Source organism: Barbatula barbatula, assembly GCF_947034865.1.
Source record: "Barbatula barbatula genome assembly, chromosome: 7".
NCBI lineage: Eukaryota > Metazoa > Chordata > Actinopteri > Cypriniformes > Nemacheilidae > Barbatula > Barbatula barbatula.
In genome coordinates, this window is record NC_136770.1 from 18006747 (window position 1) to 18032907 (window position 26161).

Genomic DNA, 26161 nt, shown 5'->3' on the forward strand with positions numbered 1-26161 from the left:
ATTCTCTAATGACACAGGAAAAGGCTACAATAAAATATTCAGCGATAGATTTGAGTTATCCAGTCCGTGATTTTAAGTATACGGTTGATTGATATTTTGTAAATATCACAATAAACAAAAATAAATAAAAAAAATAAGAACGAGACTAGAAAACACATCAATCTATTTTTCTAGTTTACTAATCTAGGTCAATTAAATGAACGGTAGATGTGGGTTTGGCTTGTGATCAAAGCACTGATTCGACGGTGATGTAGGCATGTACAGCTCATCCCTGCTTCACTTTCCTCCCTGCCGCTTATTCGTGACGGATCGCGATTCGCTGGGACGAGCGCCAATCTGACCTTTGACAGGCAGCGAATGACAAATGAAAGGTCAGCATTTCTGAGATCAGCTGGGGCATCGGAGAATGGAGAGAGTGCATCGAAAGGTAGGGGGAATACCTGTTTTTAAATAATTTAAATGTATTTATGTATAACAGCGGTCGTCATACGCGACGGAATTGAACGGGACGGTGTCAATCTTTCGTAGTGAAATGGTTGTATTCGCCTACATAAAACGTCGTGATGTCATTTGAATCGGGAGGCTGGGTTTCATCTTTATCTGCATCGCTAAACAAGCATTACGTTTTCTGCAGTGACATAAGTGGTATATTTGATGTGCTGTTCGTCGTGACAGCAGCACTGCAGCATCGCATCGCTTTTGTGCATTTTAACACGACGACCGGCCTGACATAAGAAAAGAAATAAGCTGTATGAGTCACGACACAGCATCAGCTGAGAGGACGCGTTTCTGATGCTTTTGTGAGGATGTTGTCAGTGGGCTCCATTCCCAGCGCGTACTGTTTTTCATTTTTCTGGTCAACTGATATATCGACTGAAGGATCGCGTCGGCAAGCACGAATTGCATATGATTATTAACCCTTTTTGCAAACCTGTCGTTTCCGAGTTTGTTTTGGTTGCAACATTAATGTTTGTTTTATGCACTGCAGGCGAATAATGCATAAAAACAATACCCAATGACAGAGAGAGGACTGGTTTAAAGACTTATTATTTAAGTTTTTATCTATGTTAAGGGCAAGGTCAGTTTAAGAAAGGGGTCAGGGAAACCCTTTGCATCATGGAGCTGAACGGAAGGGTTAGCTCCCTGCCTCCGTTTCCATGGATGCATCTTTGGGTGTTAGAACGTTACACGTGACTGATGGTGTGCGTCATACATCTGAATTTAGAATGACACAGAAACTAACATCAGTATATACATGTTGCATATCATTAAGTGTGAAACACTTTCAGGTTAAGTGTATAAGAGAGCTGTTCACAGAGGTCAATTGCTTTGTCAATACAAGTGATCTTCTCCCATTCCAAGCACGCTAGTAAAACATCCGCATTTAAGTTAACAAGTAATCCAAAACTGGCCATAAATCAAAGTCAATATATTAACCGATATAACAATTTAACCTCGGTGTAGTCTATACTGATTCGCAGATGTGTGAGATTTGAGAATTGTGCAGCATGCTTGGTACAGCATTGTGACTGTGAAGATGACAGTTTGTAAATACAAAGATCGCCAACCAACAAATTCAAAAGAAAGCATAGGAAAATGAATAAATTTGGATTTGCTTTTAACTTCCTCGTCTGCCAAATGCTTGCCTTTTCAATTCTACAAAAATATAAACAAGATCTGCTTCTATATTTGATTCCAGAATATTTGTGCAGTGCCATTTCTGTAAAGACTCTCGTAGAGATTATAAGACATTTACAAGTTACAGGCCATAACAATGATCACAACATGTGTTAAATAACAACTTTGTGTGAGTGTAACATTAACCAAGCCCTAAGCCTTTCATCAAAAGTTGTAAGAGTAGTTTCCCCTAAGGTACAATTGTGCCGCTGTGTGCTCTCATATCAAGTGCATTGTGCTGCTGTTTGCTCTTATATCAAGTGCATATGTTTATCTGCTCCCTCGTTTGCTGCTTTCATAAAAAACATATTAACATTTATTCTCTTGAACGCCCTACATTTAAGTGGTATATAATGTGTTTAGTCAATGGCATCAGATTTTCTTTTCAAAAAGTGGATTGTCTTTATAGCGGCAAAGGTAAAGCGATGATTTGGAGTTAGCGTTAAATTGTTATTTAATGGCAGACAGCAACCAGAGCTTTTCACTCTGTGACACTTCCTACATGCTGTGTTCTCAGTCTCACTCTTCTAAAAAGGTTTCCCAGGATGCAGATCTCTTATGAGAAAGCATGCAGTCCCATAGGCTGCCAAGCAGTGGGGCTGGGAAGGAAGCATCAAGTGGCTCAATTAGAAATAGTCATCCACCCTGTCTGAAACTGGCAAAGCACTGAACACTATATCAGGGTTACCCATAGACTGCAAAGCAATAGAGGATTATTTGTGTGCACAATGCTGGGAAAAGAAAGCAATGCAACTTCTAAACAACTGTGATGAATAAATACTTTAAGTTTTTAACATGATTAATATGAATTAGGACTGCGATTTTAAACAGAAAAACAATGTGATATGTGATACAATAAGGCTTTAAGTCATCATATGTAAAAATCTAAATAAATGTAAGAACGGAACATTAAACATCCATTTATTATACATGTTTCACATTATTTTTCATTATTGATCATCTTTCACACATCAGGCACAGTCGCTCTGTTATCTGCATCAACTTGAAACTTTGATTAAACATAACAGCAAAATAATTTAGTTACTGCAAACCATCGGGATATGCACATTTGCGATATTTCAAAAATATCTATATATTGTGCTTCGCTAATATTTCTTATTATATTTTGTGCATTATGGTGATGAAAATAGAACGAGAAACAAAAGAAAAACGGGAAAGAAAAACATGTTATATTGGCATGGTAAAATATTTGCATGGTTTTTATTTCGTGATGAAATATGACCTGGTTCTTGACAACGTGCTATTAATTTAAAATAAACATTTATCCAACGCATTTCTTATAATCTAATAATAAAGCTCATTCTAATATTAAGTTCGTTATTGTTATCAATAAAGGAAACAAAAATCATGTCTAAAGCGGGCAATTGAACTATGGGGGGTCCTTTTATCAAAGGCATGGAAGTATGTTCTGGCTGCGGAGTCAGGCCTGAACCGGCTGCGTTGATTGGCTGCTCGGCTCCGTGTGTGTGCCGCGTAGTAAATGCGGTGCTCGGTGACACAAAACGCCCTCCTCTCTCCTGCAGCTAGCGGGCGTCTGAAGCGGGCAGCCTGCTGGAAACCCCATTATTCCCTCCTAACATGTGCATGCTTCTAGTCTCTTGAAATCGTCGTTGTCGTACGTCTATGTGATTTCCAGTTGTGCTAATGAGCCTGCTAGGTGGCTACAAGAAAAAGAGCAGTTATGATGGCTACGAATCTTTGCAGTTGGTCGAGAGCAGCGGAGACCTCTGCACCGGCGGCGGCGGTGCTTTGACGGCGGTTACCCTCGGCATCGGTAAGACAGGCCCGGCGCGACAGGACGACTACAGCACCATGGACAGCTCAGGTATGTAAACGAACGGTGTCGACGGTGATATGGCGCTCGCGGGCCAGTCCCTTTTTCGACTGTTGTTGTGTCATTGTCATTTTAAGCATTTTAGATGGCGAATTAAATGTTTGTGTCGGCCTGGAGCATGTCTTGCACGTCGTGTGTATATGTGCTGTGTCATGATAATCTGTCAAAGTATGAGTGGACGCATATTAGAAACCATCGGCAGTTGTTTTCCGCATTTAAAGATCCGTACTACATGTCAATTGATGTTAACTACACCGATTTGGTGTGCATGGGCATTAAAACATTGCCCTGCATAATATAGATCGTCTTGCACGTAGGTGTACGTATTCCCTAAAGAACATTTAACATTCATAAAACAGAACTAAAATGTAACCTCTGTGTACCTCTGCCCCACAAACTGTTCAAATGAAGGAAATAATAGGGCTTTTCACACTGTGCTTAACCCTGGGTTATCTTCATTCTAAACCCCGCATTTTACCCGGGGTTATGAAACCCTGCTCCGAAGCAGGTTTAGCACCGCTTTTGGATGGTTAACCCTGCTTTTTGGTGTCAAACGTGAACAGTGTGAAACGAAGCGGGGGTAGAATGATACGACCAGACGCTTAGCAACGGACACCCAATAAAAAACCGAACATCGCTTGCCTCATTTCACAAGCTTAGCACAGTCACAGAAACTCTGTGGCTGTGTAAACAATCCTTTGAGTTTTTTATTTATTTGATTTAGGAGGCTTTAAACCACCAAAAAGGCTTTGCGAGGCATCCTTTTTCCCCGGATGCGAAACAATGATGTATTTGGTAGTTTAAAGTGACGCCGCACTATTTTAATTTAGTCAGTTTGACACTGCAGTCTTTATCCAATCATGACTGTTGACATTGCAAATCAGAATGTTAACGCAGGGTTTAGTGATGTACAGTGTGAAACATCAGGTTATGAATACCATGGGTTATCTCTTAACACCTGGTCAATTATATGCAGTGTGAAACGGATAACCTGGGGTTAAGAATAACCAGGGGTTAACGATTTCAAGTGTGAAAAGGCCTAATGTGTTCCTAAAAAGATTTTAGGTACCGGTTAGCATTTGAGGTTCTTCTAGCATTGCTGTTACAGACCCTTTTAGCTATTTCATTTTTAAGAGTAAATGCCATTTTGTTACTTGCCTTTAGACAATTCAAGCTATTTGAAAGAAATGGTTTAGAGAGATTGTTTACTGGGGTTGCTGCTGTTTCACTGCAGTGGTCTGGAATGAGAGCTGGCCTTTGGTATGAGGAAGAGCTAGTGTCAGGTCTTTTAGTCCCAGCTGTTGTGTGATTCAGTTCAGTTTGCAAAGTGTTTATATGTGTGTTTGTGTGAAAGAGAGATTTTAATATACATTCTGGATGGTGTTTGTAACGTAAATAGTTAAAAATGCGAAATAATCAAATAATTGTTGATAGACACGAGACTCATAAATATTTGCTCTGTATTTTATGAGAAAATTGGTGCTTTAAATTGTTGGTTGAAACAAACATTGGCTTTGTTTTGGCCTGGAGGTGATGTATAAATGAAAAATCAGTTGGGTCTTGTAACAAGACACACAAGCACACAATTAAACACACAAACACACAGGGGGCTGGGTTGTCACAGGGCTGAAGTCTGTAACTCAAAGCTGTAGGATGAAACTAACTTAAGAAGGTGAGACTATCTTGAAAATAAATAGACAGTAAAAGCTTTATTTTTTCACATGATCTAAACGAATTTTTGTGGCCGGGACAGCCCCCTTTCTCTTTTACTTATCTCAAAGAAGAATCAGTAATAAATAGATTACTATCCTGCCAAAACTTAAAATGTACAAAACGATACAACCCAAAACATACCATGAATAAGGTGCTTAAATCTGAATGAAAATTAAAATAAAAAGTAAGATAAATTAAGTTTTACTTTACTAAGAACAAAAATTACACGGAATGTCTCTGTGTCGCACACACATACAAATACTTGCATTCTTTGAGGGAATAAAGGGACATTGGTAGGAGTTCAGAGTCTCTGTGTTCTGTCAGCCCTGGACTTTGAAGTCAATTGGCCCTCTTGTATTTGCTCACTCGGAATAGAGCTCCTACATTAATGGCAAGTCTAACAGGAAGCCCACTCTCTGGCCCACCCAATAAAGCAATGCCAGGCCACCCAGCTCTTCTAGCTACAACAACAAGTGGAGGAGAGAAAAGTGCTGGCGGTTTCTGTTTTGGGGTCCTTCAATGTTTTCTAATCAAAGTAGTTCCACATTTTGTATGGTTTTGCATGAGTTTAAGAGAGATAAGGGGCCATTAAATGACTAAAACCCTATTCAGATTAGTTTTGCAGTGGGAGGTGGGGCAAAATTATTTGATCACAGGACGTCTGTAATATTCAGTTTCTAATTCACACAGGGTAAGAAATCTCAAGAAAACTACTAGAAGTGGGAAGGCTAACTCGATTTATTGACCGCTGTCAATACTAAATTATTTCATTTGTTAGAATATGTGGTCTTAAAGGCCACTTTTGGTGTCAGCATTTCACACAGTACACCCAAAAATTACTCCAAATCTGTATAATGTTTTTGTTCTATTTGTACTTGGAAGAATGCTTGTAAACAGTTCTTGGCCACCATTGACTAACATAAAAATTGCTTTGATCTGTTTACCACAAAAGAAGATATTTTGTAGAATGTAGGAAAGCAAACCGTACTGGGGCACTATTGACTGCCATTGTAATTTTTTCTACAATGGTAGTAAATTCTGGTTGTGAAGCATAAAAAGCTTGTCGTTGTTCCTTTTTCTCCCTTGACTTCCTTTCAAGGAAACGTAAAATAAATAGTTTATATATTTTATATATTTATTTTATTTGTATATTTTATTCTTATCTATAATAATGTATAACAATATATAATAATAAAATACCAGATATTAGTCACAACCCATTTCATAAGATTGTCACAAGATTTCTACCCTCATAAAAATGCATGTTGTAAGATATTAAATCTGATCATTGAAGGCCCTCCGTCTCCAGATATGGATGGAAACTATGGAGGGGGACTTCTGGATATGGTTAAAGGAGGTGCTGGAAAGTTCTTCAGCAACATTAAGGATAACCTTAAAGACACCATCAAAGACACCTCTACCAAGGTTATGAATCAAGTGGCCACGTAAGTCCTTATTTGTTCATGTGGCTTTTCTGTGTTCGTTTGGATTATGTTCATTTGTGTAGGGCTGATCTTTAGAGCAAACACAGTCAAGGTCTTATATCAAATTTCTAGGGTGACCTGGAAGTTTATACCTAAAGATATTTTTTTTGACGTTTGTGAGATTTCAGAGAGGCCGGAGACTTAAAGCAGAGGTAACTTGCTATTTCATTCATTCGGAGTTCTTTACAGTGTTAAACGTGTTGGCTTCTCAAGCTTCACATGGTCAACTTGTCAAAATACGAGTTGAACGTAGTGTCCATTTGCTTTCTATTTTATCTTATTCTCATTTGTGATTTTTCTTTCTTATGCTGGGGCCACACCAAAAGATAATCGGGCCGTTTTCTCCCCTTCCGACAGTCCTAGGTAAAGTCCCGATGATTTTAAACGGCTCTAAAGATATTCTTATCAGATTTCCCTGTGGTGTGTGTCAAGAGTGAATTAACCTGATCAGAAGCCGCCCCGATCGCTGTTGAATATTTACGATCAGATATCTGGATGTGTGGGGGAAACCCCGAGGACATATGCACAAGAACTCTGTCGCGTGGAACAAAACAATACCCAATCAGAAAGCCAGCGGACAGAAGTATAACAACCGTAGTCGTCACTTCAACAAACCCTTTTCTTTATTCTGTCAATTTGATGTCAAAAGCATTACAAATAACAAACACCATAAGATTTCCTGTGTTCACAGTAAGGACACGGTCTTCGTCACATCACGGCGCACCACACATTATAGGAGCAAAATGATTTAATGTCGGATTTTTGCTCCTCATGTTTGTTTTAAACGGCTCCTCACCGTTTAAAATCCTTTGGCGTGACCCAGCATTATGGGACAAGATTTACCAATGGGGTTAGAATAATAGTAACGGAAAACAAGGCATTGCACATTGAGAGAATTTTGCTTTACAGTGTACAGTAGGAAACCACTTGTTTACTTTGTCACAGTTGTATGTGGTTATCCCGAGGACTCTTTTCTGATGGTGGCACACAGAGGCCAAGCATCCGGAAATCCTGAACTATTCATGTGCATTTAACTCTCAGCTGAAAGCAAAGCACTGAAAGACATTGATGAGCAGACACAGCGTGAAGCACTTGTGTTATAGCATTTTACATCAGAGTAACTATTGGGTCAAGCAGTAGGCTATACTAACACACTATGTAATTTTTAAGTTAGAAGATTTTATGGAGCACAAGCTATTTATTCTGGCAAAAATATGTTAAAAGTAGACTTAAATGTCTTACGTTTTTCCTTTTTTCCACAAACACATATCCACACGGACACGCATTTTAAGCAAAATAGCAACAGCTATGTTCAGACTGTGAGCAGAGGAAGAGCAACACACACACAGAAACACTCACACACACACAGAGACCAATGCTTGTGAGTGTTTCATTCACCTTTTACACAGAGGCTTAGTACAGTAGCTTGTAGACCTAGCTAGGAGCTCATTAGAGGGATTGTTTTCTTCAGTAGATCAGTCAGGTGATTTGGGTGTTGTGTAATGTTGCTCACTGTGTCCAGGGATTAGATAACTCATGACCAAAGTACAGTATTCCAAAGACATGAAGTTTGATGGGAATTGTACATTTCCACCATAATGTTACAGCTTTCTGTCATCATTTACTCACCCCTCTTGTCATTTCGAACCTTTATGACTTCTGCAGAACACAAAAGAAGATATATGTTGATACCCGAACAACTGCAGTACCCATTCACTTCTATTGCATGGACACAAGGCAATTGCAAGTCAATGGGAACCACAGTTGTTTGTTTGCCAACATTTTAAAAGACGAAAGAAAGTCATACAGGTTTGAAATGACAAGAGTGGTGAGTAAATGATGACAGAATTTTCATGTTGAGGTGAACCATCCCTTTACATTTAAATAGGTTTATTCTTGTTGCTTTATTTTCATCATTATCCGAATAATATAATAAAATATGTGAATACTTGTATGGATACGAACATGTATTATGCTGTCAGTATTGACTGTCAATGTTTATGTGTGTAATTTAGATACACGAAAGGAGAGCTGGACATTGCTTACATCACATCACGTATCATTGGTAAACAAACATTCTGTATTACAGATATCACATACATATTATTAACACTCATTCTTTAGTGGAATATAGTGCTCAGTACTCAATATATCCAGAAAAGTTTACATAATTCTTATTCTCTTACTCTGTGTGTGGGCATATAGTTTTATTATTGGCCCATGCAGTTTAAATGCAATACTTAAAAGTATTTAAATCGGCAATTTTGACCAAAGCGTTTGTATGTGAAATATATGTTTTGGTCACAAACAAATCTGAAATTGCTATCAGGGCCATCTCTGAATTGCCTATTTCCACTTTCCTCACTTTGCCAGTGATGTCATATCCTGCTGAAGTAGTGGAGATGGGCTACAGGAACCACACAGAGGATATCCGCTCTTTCCTGGACTCGCGGCATGCCGACCACTACACTGTTTTCAACCTGTCACAGAGGAACTATCGGGGCGCCAAATTCTCCAACAGGGTGAGCGTTACGCTCAGGATTTCACGATCACTTGTTATATTTTTGGTCATCTTGCAAAGTGTAGAGTAGCGATAAAACTACGGTGAAAGACTGCGTATTCATAAAAAAACATTTCCAGTCAAAGAAGCTCCAAAATCATTCTCAAACATCTGGGCAGGAGACTGTAGGCTACTAGCAGAAATTGTAGGCTAGTGGTCACTATGACGACTTATCTGGATTTCATTTGTTAAATATTAAACAGTGCTTTTATCATGTAATTAAATAACTTTCATAAAGATTAACTGCATTACTCAACTATCATTTCATTGCCTATTTGCTACTGCAGTTATGAAGGATATCGGTGTTCATTTTGACATTATTTTGTTAAAAAGTGCTGCAGCATTGATCAATTCTAACAAATATGTACATTTTTATATATTAATCACAAATGTTTTACTTTACACAGATTATATGAATGTTCTATTGATTCTGATCTTGCGGTAATGCCGTTGTTTTATAATTTATACGTTTTTTTTCCTAGTTATCTGTCTCTTTCATTCATGCCCAAAAATGAATGCCCCTTGAGCCAATAGTGATTGAACTGAAAGATAAAATGATCAGACATTATTATTCCTACCGGTCATTTCATTAAATTATTATTATTAAATTCCTCAAGACAGTAGTTGTTTAGCTAATGGACCTTTTTGGAACCCCCTTTCTGTTCTTTTTATCCTTCTTATTTGTCTTTACGCTGTCTCACTCCTTCTCCTTTGTGTCATTCTTCATCTGTAGGTGTCCGAATGCAATTGGCCTTCCCGACAGGCCCCGAGTCTTCATAACCTTTTTGCCGTGTGTAAGAACATGTACAATTGGCTCAAGCAAAACCCCAAGAATGTGTGTGTTCTCACCTGCTCGGTAAGAAGACATTCAATGTTCACGCTATATGAATATTGTGAAGTATAGAAAAGAGCATTCAATGTATCCGCTTGTTAAGTTATGAAGTAAGTAATTAAAAGTCTACAGCTTAAATAGCTGATAATGAGCACTGTTTATTCATATAGCACTTTTATGAACTCACAGCGTACACTACAGTCTCCAGGCTCACAGAATCTCTGCCATACATTAAAAAACATTATTCGCTGTCTGGACATTTGGGTTTTTCGTTATGGAGATGAAGGTTTGTGGTTTTAAAAAAAAAAAATTTGACAGCACGCTATAAGTATATATATATGTACTTTTTCATTATTTTTTCCGAGAAGAAACGTTTTTCCGCAGAAGCAGTGGTGCTTCACATCAGACTTATTTCTCCTTTTCCATTGCACTAAATGGCCTGTTTTTCTTGATGCTTAACATGCAAAAGCATACGTTTCTTAATGTTGCTTTTAAGAAACTCAAGAGGAGTATGGCTCCCACATAACAAGTAGGCAGGCAATAACAAAAAACTTAATTCATCAGTGTCAAGTAAAACTAAACCAGTATGCCACCAGTATAACCACCTGTATTTGCACATGCTGTCTGTGTTGTTTCAGTGGCTGGAATTATGCAAACTAGGTTACCTCATAAACATATTCACATCGTTTATATTAAACCGTTCTGCACAGTTCTCTGTGTTGGAGCACAGTCATGAATGCGGAGCAAGCAACAGACTGCCTTAATCTGACAAACTTTGTAAACCAGGCACCTAGACGTGCATAAAAGGTGTGTCTGGATATTAGCTCAATTTAAACAGACTTTTCCATAAATTAAAAACAGCCATTGATGGTGCTGCCATGATCAATATGTCGATCAATACTGTGTTTCACAAGGTGGTGAAGTATTTTTTTATTTCGTTTTATTAATAATAATACTTTAATGTAATTTAAATCTTTGATTTAATATTTTATTTGATTCTTATTTCAGTTTTTGGCCGTCAAATTGTTTGAATGAATTTGTTCTTAAATTTCTTCCGGTCCTCTCTAAGCAGGTTAGACGACAAGTTTCAATAGTTTTATTCGAACCCATCCTCAAATTCGCTTGCTCTTCCTTTCTTTAGGATGGTAGAGTTCCTTCAGGCGTGCTGGTCTGTGCCATGTTCTGTTTCTGCCACCTTTTTGCCAACCCGGTGCCAGCCATGCAGCTTCTCATTGCCAAGAGGCCTGGTTCTGGCCTGTGGCCCTCCCACAGGAGGTACGGCCAATCAGCTTGAAGCTCGAAAACCTGTACCATTGATATAAAAAATGATATGAAATACAAACAAGATTATTGTTGAGCAATAATCATGGGTTCATCCAGCTGAAGTCTTGCATACATCATACATTTTTGGAGTCTAATTTTCTGTGTGTTTATTCAGGTACATAGGTTACGTATGCAGTTTAGTCTCAGAGAAGCCTACGGTACCCCACTCGAAACCACTAGTCATTAAAGTTGTCACCATGAGTCCTGTTCCGTGCTTCAACAAACAGCGCAGTGGCTGTCGGCCATTTTGTGACGTACTTATCGGCGAGACCAAGATATTTTCTACAGCTCAGGAGTACGAGAGAATGAGGTAGATCACACATGACTTGATTTCTTAAAAAAACATTAGGTTTAACAGAAAGGAATGATAAGTTCTCTTCATATCTGTTGTATGATCTCAGAGAACACAGAGTTCAGGAGGGCAAAGTCGTCTTTCCTGTAGGAGTGAGTGCCCAAGGAGACGTGGTGATTTCTGTCTTTCACATGCGCTCTCATGCACTACAGGCCAAGGTAGGAGACTTATTAATAACTTCTTTGTACATTTCACTGAATATTACATTTGTGTGCCTTTAGTAAGCACAAATTGACTTCACATGTCTGTTCAACGTGTGTCTGCAGGTAACAAACACCCAGATATTCCAGATTCAGTTCCATACTGGTTTCATTGCTCCCGGCACTACGGTCTTAAAGTTTGTGAAGTAAGTTTTTCTTCTCATTCACCACGTTACATCTGAAGCAATTGACTTTGATTTGGGTAGTTGACTTGAAGTGTTATTTAAGAAAAGGTTTGATGAGATTTGATAAATGCACTAAATGCAAACCCGGTGCATGATGTTACACAGTCAAGCTGAGAATATTGTATCTGATTAATGAAACAGCAATGCAGAGCTGAAATTGGTTCTAGTGGCATTTCACAGTGGGGATACCCAGCATGCCTCAGCAGAATTAAAAACAGCGACTGAATAAATGCCATGTTATTTATTGCTTATTTTGGTCACAACTACTGCGGTAAAGACAAAACAGTCACGCCTGGATAGGACACTGTAACACTTTAAAGGGATACTCCACCCAAAAATGAAAATTGTGTCATGATTACTCATCCTCAATTGGCGGACCGCGGGCCGGATCCGGACCTTGGCTTCATTCCATCCGGACCGCGAGACATAGCCTTATAAACCATTTAAAACATTTGACTATTTGGTTGTTTAAATTGAGCCGTGCGTCTACACAAATTGGAGAATCACATCTCAGGAACATTTATGTAATGTACCGCTATAACTTTATCTCCTGCCAAAGATGCGCAACATGAGAAGCAGACACATGCTTATTTTAACAACATTAGTGCAGACACACAGATCAGGTACATGGACACACAACATTAAAATAAATGCAGCAATATTTAAGTATTTGCATCGGTCAGTCTGTTCACTGTTTGCTATAGGTATCCAACCTTTCGACCAGATTTGTGATATTTTATGAACCGTAACGTTTCATCTACATTACTTATTAGCATTATTGATAAGCATTTAAACATTTGTGACCCTGTTAAAACCCAGGCTGCAAGCATTCATTTCACTAAGATTTCAATCTTTGAAATGGCATTATTCAGTAAATCTTGAAGATATTGTTGTTATATTTTCACAGAATATTCTGAAGGATGATTTTATGTAGAAAACAGTTAAAAGACTTGCTGGGTTTTCACAAGCAGGGCCACATTTTATAGTGAACAACGTTCTAATCGGGAAATTATTTAAAGATAAAAGTAGTGGCCTTGGCATGGAAAGGCTAATTTAGAAAGTCAATTTTTTTCTGTTTATGACGAGAGCATTTTTATTCTTGCAATACATTTGCTGTTTGTTGTCAGTAGCTTATTTTTTATAAATATTAATTATTAGACTTCTATTAAGAGGGCATTCCCCTAAAGCCACAGAGCCTACAATAAATACAATACAAACACACTGTGGATATCAAAATATAAAATAAATGGCCAAATAAATGGGGATAAATATATATAAGATATGATCATTTATCAGGCAATTTATTTTATATTTTGATATCCATCCTATTACAGGTGTCATTATTATACCTTAGAAAAAAGTTCTTAGTTTGTTCATTTAATATTAGTTCTACCATATCTGATGTCTCCATGTTGTTTTTTGTTAACTACATTTCACCGAAATCTGTTTGTGTGTTCAGAACAGAGCTGGATGCCTGTGATTCTCCTGAGAAATATCCACAGCTGTTTCATGTAGTGTTAGACATCGAGGTGGAAAGCACAGAGAAACAGAAAGATCTCACACCTCCATGGGAGCAGTTCCCCACCAAAGATCTGAGCCCTAATGTGCTTTTCTCCGGTCATCAAGAACATCAGGACGCACTGGCCATTGCAGGTAACATGCACAAATCCCTATATATTACTGATACAGTTGAATGGAGGGTTTTGATTCGCTTTTTTGGAAAATAGAACAAATGTGAAGGTTGGTTGGACAGTGTATATTACTTTTGTTATAATATAAACAAGGTAAGCAACATAATGAATAGCAATACTTTATATTTGGGGGTTAAAACATCCCCCTTTTATTTGACCAAATAAATAGATATCAGAATATTTTTACTAGCAGTAGGCTGAGTTTAGGCTGTTGAGGTAAAAGCTCAGTAGTTTGTGTCTGAATATGCCTTTAAACCGTAAGCCAACAGTCATTAGTCACCCCCTGGCTTTTTAAAGAGATTCTGTGCCCCATTAAACTAAACACCATCTGTTTAATGTACTTTTCATTCTCGGACGAAAAGATGAAAAGGAAGGCTTGGACTTGGAAGGTAAGACGTAGTGTAGGAGGCCTGTGAGAGAGCACACTGAATAGTCGATTAATAGATTTGCGGTGGCTTGAAGACTTTACATGACCAAATGCGCAGATATTTGGGTGAAATATTCTTTTAAAAGGGCTTAGGGCTATTATTTCATAGGTTTGTACTCGTAGGTTTGTTTACTTTTATTTGTATCTTTTTTAAGTTTTATTCCATCTCATACACAGTTTAAATCATTATTAATATTTTGTAATTCTTAAGTATCTATGGTCTTAAAATGTTTTGAATTATTTCTGTGTAAAGCATGTTGAATTACCTTTGGATACACAGTATAAATAATAATAAACTTGCCTTGCCTCACAGTTATATTTATTCAACTATATTCAACTTTCTATGTTGGAAAACACAATGGAAAGGCTTTTAATTCTAGAGCTCTATTCTTTTCTACACAACTGCAAATAGAGTTCAACTTTAGTTACACGTGAAATAATACATTTGACTCTATAGGGATAAATAAATAATAATAAAAATTCTGCTGAACACAAAGGCAGATATTTGGAAGAATGTCATTAAACAAGTCGATCTCATCCCCCATTTACTGCCATAGTTGGGAAAATAAATACTAAGGGAGTCAATAGGGGATGAGATATTTTTGGTTACTGACATTCTTCCAAATTTCTTCCTTTAATCGTGTTCAGCATAACCAGAAATGTCTACAAATTTGGAACAATTTGAAGATGAGGGTGAACTGTCCCTTTTAGCGTCCTCACATCCCATTTCCACATTTCTCCTATCTTAGCTCCAGCCCCGGGCCACGGAGGTTGCGGAGGCAGAGTGGGGCCGAATGAGGAAAGCGAACCCTCGGATGATGAGATGCTCTCCATATCCAGCCAGCAGAGCAACACAAGCAATGACAAAACAAAAGCGGCCAAGAAACCAGAGCTCCAGCCTGCAGCGGCCGCTCCTCCACCCGCTGAAGAAGTAGATCTGCTTGGGCTGGATGCAGCTCAGCCTCCATCTTCCCCACAACCTCCCACTACAGGCACCACCACGGACCTGCTGGGAGATCTGTTTGGAGCTCCGCCCACACCACAGCCGGCCAGCGGCTCAACCTCTGCTCAGTCGACTCCTCGGAGATCCGCACCCTCTTCTTCACCCAGCCCGTCACCTCGATCTGGAGACAGTAAGCTCCCATTGAGTAACAACGTGATTAATTGTAGCACAGACAGATGTCTTGCAGAAATGTAAAATATGGACATACTGTACATGCTTGCCGCTTAACACATATAATATATACATTTATGTGTTCAGATTGCAGAGATATAAAATATCTTAAACATTTAAGTATATATTTTATGGATATATCAGTGTACCTTTCCATATATTCATGTTGTACACATGTCCTGTATTTCCATATTAAATATTTCTTAATACTACAAAATATGGCAAAAAGTAGTGTGTGTGTATATATATATATATATATATATATATATATATATATATATATATATATATATATATAGTATATGGTAGTATTATAGCTTTTTTTATTGAAGTTTTTTTATTAACTTTGAAATTGTTTATTTTATTAAGTCTGTTTTTTTTCTTCATTTTTATTTTCAGTTATTAATTTTAGTTGCACAACTTAAACTTATTTGAGTTTATTATGTTACGTTTATGATTTCCCAATAATATTTAGGTCAATATTTTATTTTATTTCGAATGGTTTAGTAGTTAACAGCAAAAAACATGATTTTTATACGGCACAGTTCAAGTATTTTACTTTAGAAATGTGTCAATAGTCTGTGAATTAAATACTAATAATTAAAGAATAAAATTAATATAATTCATTGTTTTTATAAAAATATATACATATATTGAAATATATTGAATATAAAATGCTTTTTAATGTGCATCTTAACTAATTCAAATGAATCTTTCATTTCATTCTTCAGCTTTTGACCTGTTTGGGTCCGGCACTGCTCCAGCCCCTAAGCCGCAGGACTTCATGGGGGCATTCCTCGGACCAGGTAATGTGGGGCAGCCAGACCCCTTCCTGCATGCTGCACGATCTCCATCTCCTACAATGCAGAACATGGCCATGGGTAAGGCATGCGCCTCTGCCACTCAGTGCTGCCAGTGTGTGGGCAATGTCACCATAACAACCAGCAACATCTTTTGTGTGAAATCCTCCAGAAACAAACAGCAAGATAACCTTGCATATGTTCATCTGTTAAATAGTCCTCTTGAAAAACTGTGTTAGGTACGTGCTAATGGTTGATGTTTTTGGAGAGTACAGTTGGTATAGGCTTTTGTTACTGTTATTTGAGCTTGATCGTTTGTTTTGAGAACAGCGTGTGTGGTTGGAAGCAGCATGCGCTCTGGGAAGGAGAAGTCTAACTGGTATTATGTATCTGGGAATACGTGAGGCAGATGAATATCGAAATAGAATACATTGATACACTGTTTTTACTGAATCACATTTCAGTAAGAATAATCTAGGTCATGTACAGCAAGGACCCTAAAAACTGTAGGTCATCTTGAATATAGTGCATTATGCTTAGTGTTTGTGATGGTGTGCATGAATAAGAAACAAATATAATTTCAGACATAATCATTTGCCTTTTAATGACAAGATTTTTAAAAACATATTCAAAAGATCATAAGAAACAATTCAGTCAGGTGAACCTAAACTTTTGAAAGCTGTATCAGTCTGTTTGGTGTTAAAACTTGTAAATGATACAGTGAGGTAGCAAAATGTTTCCTTAACAGGTCGGAGTTCACCTGTGCCCCCCACTACCCCCAGTGTTAACATCCAGCAGCAGAGCTCTACAGGAGCATGGGAATGGAACAAACAAGCACCTGCAGGCAAGTGCTGTTTTAAAAACATGATAACTTATCGAGCCATCTGGTGGAGTCCTTTGCAATTGCAATAAATACAAAATAAATGACTCCCTTCTCTGCCATCTGGACTGGGATCGTGAGCTCATAATTCAACACTGTTGATGTTTTTCGAAATGATTCATCTCATCAGGTGAAGGGTTTGGGATGGGCAGCAAGTCCGCTAGCACCAGTCCGACAAGCTCAGTGCACAGCACACCCACCCACCAGGCCAAACCCAACAACCTGGACCCTTTTGCGGATCTGGGTAACTTAGGAAGCAGTCTGGGAGGTAAAGGAAAAGTGTGTATAAGTCTTTGTGTAAGTACACTCTGGATTCAACGCCAGCATGTTTTCACGCACAGGTGGATCAGGATTCTCCAGCAAACCCACCACGCCCACTGGTACAGGAGGAGCATTTCCACCCATGGGCTCCCCCCAGCGTCCGGCTCCCTCTCCGCAGCACACTGCCTCTGGAGGCTGGCATCCCGGTACTGGCTTTCCTTCATGGCAACCTGGTGGTACGGGTCAGTGGCAACCGACGAACCAGGGAGCACACCACCAGACCCCACCTAAGGCACCTGGACCATCCGTGCCTCACACCTCGCCACAGAACAGACCAAACTACAACGTCAGCTTCTCCAATAGGGGTGGAGCATCACCCGGGAGCACTGGAGTGAAAGCACAGCCTAACATGGGTCAGAAACTGACAACATTGCATTTACATGTCAAGATATACATTTCATCCGTATGCAACACTTTATAGCCATGTATGTATATCTACAAAAGAGGTTCTTGGCTTAGTTATTTATGAAATTGCCAGCCAGAGCAAGCATGTTTGATCATAGCCCATACAATATGAGAGAACAAAGCCTCTGCTTTAAGAACAATATTATTGTTCACATATTCTTTGTATCTCTCCCTGAATTTGGGAAGTTTACTTTAAAACACAACATTATGAGCAAAAAAGTAAATTGTGTTTTTGTCAAAGAATTGCTAAGCTGTAAATGCTATATATTCTTTCAAAAGATGAATAACAGCACCCCCTACTGTATAACTATGAAAACATGGACAGCTGGGAAATTAATCAGGTCTTGTCATAAATGATGGAAAATTTCTGAAATTCCTGTTTCTTTCCAGGAACCAGGCCAAAGGTTTCGGATGCTAATTTCGATGACCTGCTCTCTGGTCAGGGCTTTGCTGGGGGCAAGGAAAAAAAAGGGCCAAAAACCATAGCAGAGATGAGAAAAGAAGAGATGGCAAAAGAGATGGACCCAGAGAAACTTAAGGTGAAAAATCAAAGATTAACAAACATCACAACTTTCTGGATTTTGTTAATTGGCAATACATATAATTCTGTATTTATAAGCTGTTGTCCCTCATGGGGACCTAAACAACGTCCCCACACGATCAGAATCTACTGGTATTATTATCTTTGTGGTGACATTTGGTCATTTGGTTTTTACAGTGTCGTCTAGACTCACTTGTCACCATGTCCCTTGTGTGTGTGATAGATCCTTGACTGGATTGAAGGGAAGGAGAGAAACATCAGAGCATTGCTGTCCACCATGCACACAGTGCTGTGGGAGGGGGAGACACGCTGGAAACCTGTAGGCATGGCTGACCTTGTCACACCAGAGCAGGTGAAGAAGGTTTACCGCAAAGCTGTGCTGGTTGTACACCCTGACAAGGTGAGCGACATATCCGTTTTATCCAGAGCAAATAACATTCCATTAAAAAATTCACAGTATTTTAATAGTATGCGTGTGCCTTGAGAATCGAGAACATATTTATTTATGGAAACTAAACTGGAAAATGATTCAGTATTTCACAATTGCAATACACACAACTTTCTACGACCCAACATTAGCGGTTCAGACTTCTGTTTAGTCATTTTAGTGGTATATGTCAGCACAGTTTATTTTGTAAACATTCCTTACTTTAATGCAGATTTAGCAATTTATCTTATATAGAAGTATGACTATTCAATGAGGCTATTTAATTAATATTTTTTTCTTTTTCAGGCAACTGGCAAGCCCTATGAACAATATGCCAAGATGATTTTTATGGAACTTAACGATGCCTGGTCAGAATTTGAAAGCCAAGGACTGAAGGCACTATACTGAGACTTTAAATCCAGAAGGTCATCAAGGAAGACCCCAAATCTAAATATGATCCCAACCAGTCAACAGCTCCTGCCCACTTTAGACATCGCAACCCACCACACCCCATGAATCACATCTTCTCTCCCACCTCCAGTATAGTTGTGTGTGTCTCTCTATCTATTCATCAGGTCAGATCATGCAACCTAAAGAATAAGCCAACCTTACCAATTTTTTGAAAAGACCGCTATTTAAATAGTAGCATTCGACTTTATTCCATAGCATTTGATCGCTGCATAAAGTCAAGATTGTGTCTTTGGACAGCTGTTAAATATATATCTGTAGTCATCTCTGGCATTGTTGAATATCTGATAGAAATGGATAAAAACTGATAGAAAGAAGTACAAATGCAGAGGAATCTTGGATGAGAGGCGAAGCACTTTAACTAATGGAAAAACATATCCAGATTCTCTAGGATCAATTTTTCAAAACACCTGTGAAATATGTAAGTGGGTCTCAGGTTTTTCCACTCCAGAGGTTAGAGGTTTAGGCAAATATGCACAAACGAAAGAACACTTTTACAAAAGCGTTGTATCAACATCTTGTATTATGTAACGTTATTCTTTAGGAAGCTAGGATTTTACCAGTTACATTGGATTGGAGTACATACATTTAAAAGCACAATGAAAAGACTAAGAAGTGTGCGTCATGCAGCTAATAATGTTCTGTTCCTTCTGAATCTGTGCTTGCGGGTTATCGGACTACATTTTAAAAACATTGAATTTGGTCAGTGAAAGGCAGATGTACTCCGTAGGTAACTGATCTGTATATGTTGCACTACAGTTTTCAAACACGAACGGTTAAGGAAAATTTGTATTTATGTAGTAACAAGGTAAAGTAGATAGTATGAAAATGTATCTTGGAGTAACTCGACTAGGCTTCCATTGTGATCTACTGTATACAAGATGAACTCTTAATGTCGTCTCAACATACACAATTTATGTTAACCTGATGTAATATGTTTTCTAAGTGGTTAACAGTGCCCTCGTGAATTAATCACATTCACACAACAATATGTTTTTAACTTATTTAAATACAGAAACTATTGCATTTCTCAAGTACTTTTGTCTGCATTCCACAGACTATGTTTACTGAATTGAATTTGCACATTGCCTTTAGACTATGTTTATTTATTCCGGATTCTGCGTATTTGATGAGACTTCTGATTAAGAATGTTATTAAAAATGGTTACAAAATAACATCATTTCATAATTGATCCATAGGTGTCTTCTAAAACGATTGAACATATCATGTGGACCATAAGGTTCAGATTTTAACAACTGGTTTTACATATGAACTCACATTAACATTAGGCAGCAGCAGTGGATCGATCTTCAAAATCCAGCTCTGTTTCTTGGTATCCACGTAATGTCCGACTGTAAGCGGCACATAGTCCAGCCGACGTTTCTAGAGTGTTCAGCCACTAATCTGCCCTTTTTCTTCTCTGTATATTTGCACTTGAATGGCATAAGGTAAATACACACACTTGTGCCGAAACTTGCAGTACCTGCTGTACATCTCATTCATGCTTCCTCTTTTTGTGCTTTGGATCACACAGTGATATGTTTGCTGTCAATATTCTTCATACAGACCAGTGCTGAAGACTTCAATACACATAATAAATAAAGACAACTATCTTGAACTGATGATGCCGTGTATCCACAATGGAGCCCCAACCCTTGTGAACTGAGCTGTTTATCTTCAAACGTAGGATAACAATGTTCAAAAGCTAACCTCTGTATACAGTAGTGAATGTGTGGTGTTCTCAATTATGATGTTCTCTGTAAGGAAGTGATACGATTCGGACACATCTCTGTGTTTGTCTGCCGTATCAGTATTATTGTGAGATAAATTTGTTTTTGTGTCTTTTATTTTTTCTTCTCCATAGTGATCTGTACATATGATGATGTGCGTTGCACAAATAAATGGAAAACAAAAAGTGCTCAAGGAAAAAGGAACAGTTGAAAGTTAAAGCAAGAAGTGTTCAAGTTGATAATAAGATATGACAAGGGTCATCTATTGAACAACAACCACAACATCAACAAAAACTTCTAAAATCTTTAAAATGCAGCAGCATGTTTAATACAAAGACTGTTTAATGCAGCTTAATTGTGCCACGGATGTATTTAAATCACGATTACATGTTGTAAGATTAATATCGTTTTAAATGTGTGTACATTAATAATGAATTATAAAAAAAGATTAAAGCAAAGTTTAAGGCTGATGCTAATGTCTTTGAGTTGAGTCCAACATAAATGTAGGTAACAATTGGACTTTGTTAATTGCATACGATAAATATTTGCAGTTATTTCATTTTATTATAGCCTACTATGATTTAGTCTGACATTAAACAACTTTTTTAGGCTTTACGTCTGCAACTAGTTAACCAATGAAAAGTATTTAAAAGATCCTGTCGCTAAACCACGAAACTATTGGATCCCACCCCAAATTAACTGCTTCAACTTTTGGATCGCCTCCTTCACAAACATGCTTTAAGTGTCACTGTCACGACTTCTTTGCTATACAAGGGTAAATAAAGAACTGGTTCCTTGCATATTTTCAGCGTATTCTTTATTAAACAAACACTATATCCTGTGGCCTATAGACGGTTTCAAGCGGTGGCAACACAAACAAACATAAGCTTACGGTAGATCTCGGCAAAGAATCAATAAATGTTAAGTAGTTTTAATTCAATAAATGTAATATGCATTAATATGAACATACATTTTATATAAAATAAATGGTTATATTATATTACAACCGGTGCGTCCCATGAAACTAAGGCTAATGTTCTACGTAGATGATTGAATAATTTTTTTATTTTAACATGATATTTTATCCAGATGACAGAAAAAACGGCATATTGCGTGTGGTAAAGAAGCGTTATACAGTAGATATAAATCAGTGACGTCATAATGAGAGACGCTAAAGAGACATCTCTGCTGGAGCTGCTTTTAGAGTCATAACAACGCGGAGAATACAGACGAGTTTATAACCGTGTCTCCGTTCTCGTCTCTGTTCCCATCCTCTCGTCTCTGAGTTATGCCCTACACCTGTTCCCTTGCTTAATGCCCTTGTGTCTTCTGTCTTGTGCTGGTTCATTGGGGTTGTGTGGTGAGTTCCTGTGTTTTGTTAGTCTAATCTAGTCTAGTTTTATGTTTAAAGTTAATTTTAGTCTTGTTTAAGTGTAGTTAGTCTTAGTCCTGTCTTGTCATGTTATTATTTTCCCTTTATGTTACTCCCTCGTGGGTTTTGTTTTGTATTTTTATTAAATTCTTGTTAACCCCTGATCCGCTGTCTGCACCTGGGTCCTCTGTCCTTGTCACACCCACCGCGATCATGACACTTTGTTGGTAATGACAGCTTCCAGGTGCCTCCTGTATGGAGAAATTAGTCGCATGCATTGCTCTGCCGTGATTCTTCCACACAAACAGTCTTCAAATCTTGAAGGTTCCGTTGGCCTTTTCTCTGACTCTGACCTTTAGTTCTTTTAATAGAGTTTCTATAGGATTCAAGTCAGGTGATTGGCTGGGACATTCTAGCAGCTTTATTCCATTTCTCTGAAACCAATTGAGAGTTTCCTTGGCTGTGTGTTTGGGGTTGTCTTGCTGAAATGTCCACCCTCATTTCATCTTCATCATTCTGGTAGATGGCAGCAGATTTTTATCAAGAATGCCTCTGTACATTTGTCCATTCATCCTTCCTTCAATTATGATAAGTACATGTATTTTAGTTTTATTAATCAGTTCTTAAATGTGTAATTACATTGTAACACGGTGTAATAAAGTGTAACCATGAATTTAAGTAAATATTCCATACAAATATTTATCTTTTTTCGCAATTAACTTTACCTTTTAATTTACATTAAAATTATTATAAATGTAACCAGGTCATTGTCTTGATTTTTTACTCACTTGACTCGTACGGTTAAGGGCATATTCATTCAGTGCATTCAACCAATGAAACACTCCAACACCACTCGCACTCAAACGCTATTGGCTCGGGTCTCTTTAAAGAAAAGAGTCTATGCTCAATGAATGAGAAAAATGAACCAATGCATTAAGTAAACCCCAACAGATCTTTTAAAAATACATGTTACATAAACTGTAGTACATTTCTTTATGCAAACACATACTTTTCAATTCAGTGCAGGAGAGCGCTGGTTTCTTTTGGGTTATGTTACATTTCACATTATCAGCTCACGTAAGCGCAAGAAAAGCTACTTATGTGTTGTTTAAAAAGAAGAATGTAACCATACATTCCCTATACCTACAATAGGTCTATTACTTACATTTATAAATGGCAATCCTGCTTGGAGTGGCTTTATGGCATAACGTAAAAAAGAATTAATTTCAGTGGCAGTAAGCTACACTAGTACATCTTGCCTACTGTTTTTAAAGGATATCATAATTATGAGACTTGATGTGTCATTTATGCTGAACCAAAGCTCGAACCAAAACGTGTTCACTCTCAAATCCACCGTTTATCAACAAACAGGGACGATATTAATTTGCTTTTCCAGTCCTTTGTGAACACAAATAAATCTCAACCTGTTTAAACTAGTGAAACACTTTATTGGGGTAGAAAGATTAGGCTGCACCACCAACACATGTTGTTTGGGTGCATGTCCACTAGATGACAGCGATGCTGCAATTAATTGTATCTTTCACAGCAATTTAGAAAAACAATAAGTTGGTGTGACACATACATTAACGTGCACAAAAGTTAGTATTTAGGAGGATCAGGTGAAAAGACGGATGAAAAACACTTCAGGTGCTGCTGTAATCGTTTACCATGTGTCAACAAAACAAGTGAATATTTAATTTAGCCAAAAACAAATTTCGCCATTTTGCTTTTTTAGTCTGAAGACAAAAACACAACTTTCTTTCTCAGATTGTAGACCATGATCATAAGGACGCATGTACCGTACCATTAAGTTGAGAAGTTGAGTCATTCTTTCACTAAAGGCCCATAACAAAGACGCTCTTGTGTGAGCCCTCATCCTTAAAATAAGGGAATGCTGACTCACACCCATGTAAGTGACTGCTATGGGGTGTAATTCTGCCCCATTCAAGCTTTGCAGCTCAGGAAGAAATGATGTCTCCACCTTGTTAATCTTTATAGTTCCCACATGTCCTTTAGTGTCTCTAGCATTGGTGCAGTGCGTGTTTTGTGATCCTCTGTTGGGTTTCCCCTTTGCGATTTCTTGTTTCTGCCTTTTGAGTGTCAGTATGAGTATTTACATGCAGTCAAAAATATTTTTTTGTTGTGCATTCCAAGTAACATCAATCAAACTGCAGATAGGTCTTTAAAATAAGTAAAATCTTTCACAATGACCTTGACGTTTCATTGGACAGAAACCTGTCTTTGAAAAAACACATTTCAAACGTCACAAAAACAGCTTTCTACCATCTTATAAACATTGCCAAACTGCGGAATATTCTGTGTATTTCTGATGCAGAAAAACTAGTTCATGCATTTTTGATTTCAAGACTTGTTGTAATGCACTACTTAAGGGGGATCTTTACTTATGCGTCGGACGTACGCCATAGCCGACGCAGAGAAGAGTACCCTATGCCATAGCCTGACACGCACCTCTCCAAAAATGTAACAGTAAGTCAATGCGACGCGGACCCCAAGTGCTGAGATCGGTCTGTTGAAACCCCTCCCTTCAGGTCAATAAACTCAGTGATAGCGTCGGGTTACTCATAAGTATTTCCGAGTGAATTATGTAAATAAATTTCGCTTTCTTTTGTATGTAACAACTCAAGCTGCGGAAGTGACTTACGTTCATCTGCTAAATGCTTCACACAGCGTACACAAGGAACTGCTTCTTCTTCGGCTCATGTCTTGGTTACACAAGCAACACCCCTGTGGACACTGACGCCTAGTCGCCATTGCCTGTCAACGCGGACAACAACACCCAAGTATAATAAAAAACTGACGAGTGCCCTACGGCGTAGAAGTAAAAATCCCCCTTAAATTACAGCTAGTTCAATTTCCGCTGGTAGTGTTCTTACAAGGTCTAGAAAATATGACCACATAACACCAATTTCATCATCCCAACACTTGCCACCCATTAAGGTCCGTAGAGACTATAAAGTACTTCTGGTCACTTATAAAGCATTAAACGGTTTAGCTCCCGCTTATCTAACAGAGCTTCTATCACGATACAACCCATCACGCTCTTTACCATCACAAAACTGCAGACTTCTGATAGTACCTAGAATAACTAAATCCAACCAAGGTGGTCGAGTTTCTCATATGTAGCTGAACCTAAACCCTGGAATAGCCTTCCTGAGACTATTCGAGGGTCAGACACACTCTCCCAGTTTAAATCTAGATTAAAACGCATCTTTTCAGCAAAGCATACATATGATGCATACCAGTATTATCTCTTGTTTTTAAGTAAATGAACAGCAGCTACGCTAATTGTTCACTCATCCCGATGTAACCACAGACTATGCTGGCTCAAGTAGGACCACCTCGTGACATCCCCCAACCCAAGGAAACTCTGGCTGATCGTCAGGTGCCATCCTCATGCAAGAACCTTTTGACTTCATGCGCCATCAAACTGGTGACGTCACCTCGGAAGTGGGATATTTCCCAACACAAACGCGGAAGTAACATCAGGATTTACTAACGTTACAATTATATTAGTAACATTGACGTTTCTAATTATCTAGATTCATTCAAACGTTACAAGTATCTTTTAACATTAAAAGAGCACTGATCCATAAATTAATTCTTGGGAATTAACAGATTTCCGAGAGCGCTTGAAGGCAACAAAAGTTGCAACTTCAGACTGCTTCGATACTGCTCTCTCAACATAACATGTTGTCAATTGTCATTTACATATTTTCGGTTTCT

General features: G+C 38.2%; 1 protein-coding gene across 8 annotated transcripts; it reads left to right on the forward strand.

The window, feature by feature from the left end:
* Positions 1-362: 362 nt before the first annotated feature.
* Positions 363-21844, forward strand: dnajc6 (DnaJ (Hsp40) homolog, subfamily C, member 6; the record flags this gene model as incomplete). Of its 8 annotated transcripts, XM_079460992.1 has the most annotated exons (20): positions 390-427; positions 3403-3523; positions 6540-6690; positions 8745-8794; positions 9103-9251; positions 10023-10145; positions 11263-11396; positions 11560-11754; positions 11846-11954; positions 12063-12142; positions 13641-13834; positions 14235-14261; positions 15049-15432; positions 16205-16354; positions 17022-17117; positions 17284-17421; positions 17495-17827; positions 18270-18418; positions 18644-18820; positions 19154-21844. In XM_079460992.1, the coding sequence occupies 20 exons, from the start codon at positions 407-409 to the stop codon at positions 19253-19255; spliced, it is 2883 nt and encodes a 960-aa protein (XP_079317118.1). In that variant the 3' UTR covers positions 19256-21844. The 8 variants fall into 8 exon arrangements, 6 of the variants coding, with proteins under 6 accessions (XP_079317119.1, XP_079317118.1, XP_079317121.1 ...); XM_079460993.1 differs by lacking the exon at positions 14235-14261 and having other exon boundaries at positions 363-427; XR_013786951.1 differs by lacking the exon at positions 14235-14261 and having other exon boundaries at positions 16205-16279; positions 18598-18820; positions 19154-20498.
* Between the last annotated feature and the right edge of the window lie 4317 nt (positions 21845-26161).